Source organism: Saprolegnia parasitica (assembly GCF_000151545.1).
Source record: "Saprolegnia parasitica CBS 223.65 unplaced genomic scaffold supercont2.293, whole genome shotgun sequence".
NCBI classification, from domain to species: domain Eukaryota; phylum Oomycota; class Saprolegniomycetes; order Saprolegniales; family Saprolegniaceae; genus Saprolegnia; species Saprolegnia parasitica.
In genome coordinates this window covers 13,378-15,965 of record NW_012156687.1, presented here as the reverse complement: position 1 = coordinate 15,965, position 2,588 = coordinate 13,378, and the positions used below count along the sequence as shown (strand labels likewise).

Genomic DNA, 2,588 nt, shown 5'->3' with positions numbered 1-2,588 from the left:
ATGACCTCGGTCGCGAGCTTCTGCTCCTTGAGGCGGATGCTCTCTTCGACGGCGATTTCGCAGAACGGGTTCATGCTCATCTTGACGTTGTTGAGGTCGACGCCGGTGGGCGTCACGCGGACCTTCACGGCGTAGTCGACGACGCGCTTGACAGCAACCAGGACCTAGGCCATCGGCGTTAGGCGAAGCTCGGCGAAGTCAGCTTCCTACCTTCATGGCAAATGCGGATTTTGGCTGTTTCGTATACGGGCCACAAGTGGGTGCTCGGTTAAGTACGCACGTGGCACGTCCGATGGCCCGGCGTTAAAGACTTACGCGGGTCCGCACTTGTAGGAGGCGCACTTGATCGGAGACGTGAGGTGACTGTTGACGCAGCATAGAGCAGACACTGCATGGGCGGCGATGCACGGCGAAAACACTGGATTGATCCACACGCCATTGACGCGGCTTGGTGCTTCGAGACGATACCTCGCCTCGGAACGCCCCGGAAGGACACGCTTGAAAGGGTTAAAACATCGCCAAAAAAAGAGACGACTGTGAAGGCAGGACGCCAGGAAGCTCGTTGATGCAAAGTTAGAGGTGGAACCTTGAAGCGATTCCTAACGAGATCGATTTGATTTCGAAGCAGCGACTGTCCGGTAGGAGGCCCTGGACGCGGTCGCCCATAGAGCGGTGCCAGCGACTACTGTCGGTAGGTCGTGGATGCTGAACGAAGGAGTGGTGTCGTCACCACCCGCGCGCCGCATCTCATTGGTGGCTCTACTTCAAGCTGCCGTTTGATTGGATCCCTCGAAAACTGCGCGTTTCATTGGCCGGAGTCTTGACAACCATCCGGTTATATCCGGACGACACGTGCCGTGCCCATTGTCCGGATAGAACCGGATCGACGATACCGTGTTTTACTGCTTATACCGGGACGCGGCTTATAACGGGATCTGATAATTTTCTCCATGAATTAATATCGAATCTTCAATTGTGAGAGGTTTACCTCTTCTAGTGGATGACCCTGCAAATATGATAAAAACCTGTAAGATTTTATTGGTGCTTGATGGCCACGCAAACGAGGTGGCAGGATTGCTGAATGAGTGAAGCCCCGAGCCAACCCAAGAAGCGGCAGACCTGTCGGCCCACTGGACACCCAAGGTCCTGGCGTGCGCCAAGGAGCTCAACATCAAGCTCGTCCACGTGCCGCCGTCGTACACTTGGTGCTGCCAACCCGCGGACGTTAGCTGGAACTCCCCGCTCAAGAAGGTGCCACGCAAGTTCTGGATCGCGAGCCTTCAAGACCAGCTCAAGAAGCACGATGCTTCGCAAGGCCCGTGGAAGCTCACGTCTCCCAAGCGTCCCGACATCGTTCAGTGGGTGACTGCAGCGTGGGAAGAATTGGCTCCCTCGACGATTATCGCTGGCTTCACGCGCTGCAATTTTATCAACAAAGAACGTGCAGATGATGTCTTGGAGGACAAGGAAGAAGTTGATCAAGACCTCATTGAAAGGCTCATGCAATGTAACTTGCATAGCGACGAGATGAGCTTAAACGACAGCACGATTGAGCTGTGACGAGTGAATAGAAGCATTTCTTGTCAAATCTTATGCGCGCGATTGTAAGGAAAAATGATATGACTTGATTAAATTATAGTATAAAAAACTTGAACCATTTCCGCATGGTTCAACAAACATGCCGTCCCGGTATAAGCAGTAAAACACGGTATGTGGCTTGGCGGCACTGCCATGGGCGTGGGCACCAGCAGCCCCTACCTTGTGTTGTCATAGCCCTGGTTATAAACCAAGTTTTATCTTTTCTCTAGTCTTATAGGAGCACGTACGCATCGACTCTGTCCTCGCTCGTGGGTGTGGCGGCTGGATGTGCCACGGCGCCTCGCGGCTATTGCCGAAATTACATGTCGCGCACCACGATGGCGCGCCTGCTGCGGCATTCTTCCTTGGCGCCTTCGGCATATATTTGAAAGATGCCGAAATTACCAAAGATACACCATCGCGGACGCTCGTGCTTGCGTCGTCGGTCCATTGCCTCGTTCACGCGCGCCAGCCTCCACCAAATGCTCCAAGGGACCTCAGGGGGGGCCGCTTGAGCCGAGCGGTATGATTCCTGCTTCCACCTCCAGAGGTCGCCGGTTCGATCCCGACACGCCGATTCTTTCTATCCGGACATCCCCCCCATCCGGACACGAATGTCACTGAAGAAGGTCACCATAATAAGGCAACGCTCGGCATGTGCCACAAAGAACACAAGGAAGAAGCGCGATGAAACGGCTCATTTAGTTAGGGTTAAACGTCAAATGCACCCGTCTGAACTACCAAGGGACCTCGAACGACTTGTATACGAGCGTGGCGGTCCACCAACAAGCATCTCTACGCTAAAAGAACACACACACACGTACTGGTTCGAAACCATCTCATTGTGGTCACGTGCGAAGCGGCCTCTTTATTGATCGTCCATGACTGGAAGGAGCTGTGGCTGGGTGGTGATCGAACGAGAGAGCGGTGGTCGGAGGGGCCGTCTGTTGTCGTTGGCCGGTACAGCACTCGGGCAGGCGCACACGAGCCTTGAGTATACTACCGGTTTA

General features: G+C 54.3%; 1 protein-coding gene across 1 annotated transcript; it reads right to left on the bottom strand.

Annotated features, from left to right (window-relative positions):
- Window positions 1-5: 5 nt before the first annotated feature.
- SPRG_16309 (hypothetical protein) lies at window positions 6-216 on the bottom strand (the record flags this gene model as incomplete). The annotated part of the gene is made up of 2 exons (XM_012355722.1): window positions 6-164; window positions 211-216. Coding segments are annotated over 2 exons (165 nt in total), but the record flags the coding sequence as incomplete, so codon positions are not given.
- Window positions 217-2,588: the final 2,372 nt, after the last annotated feature.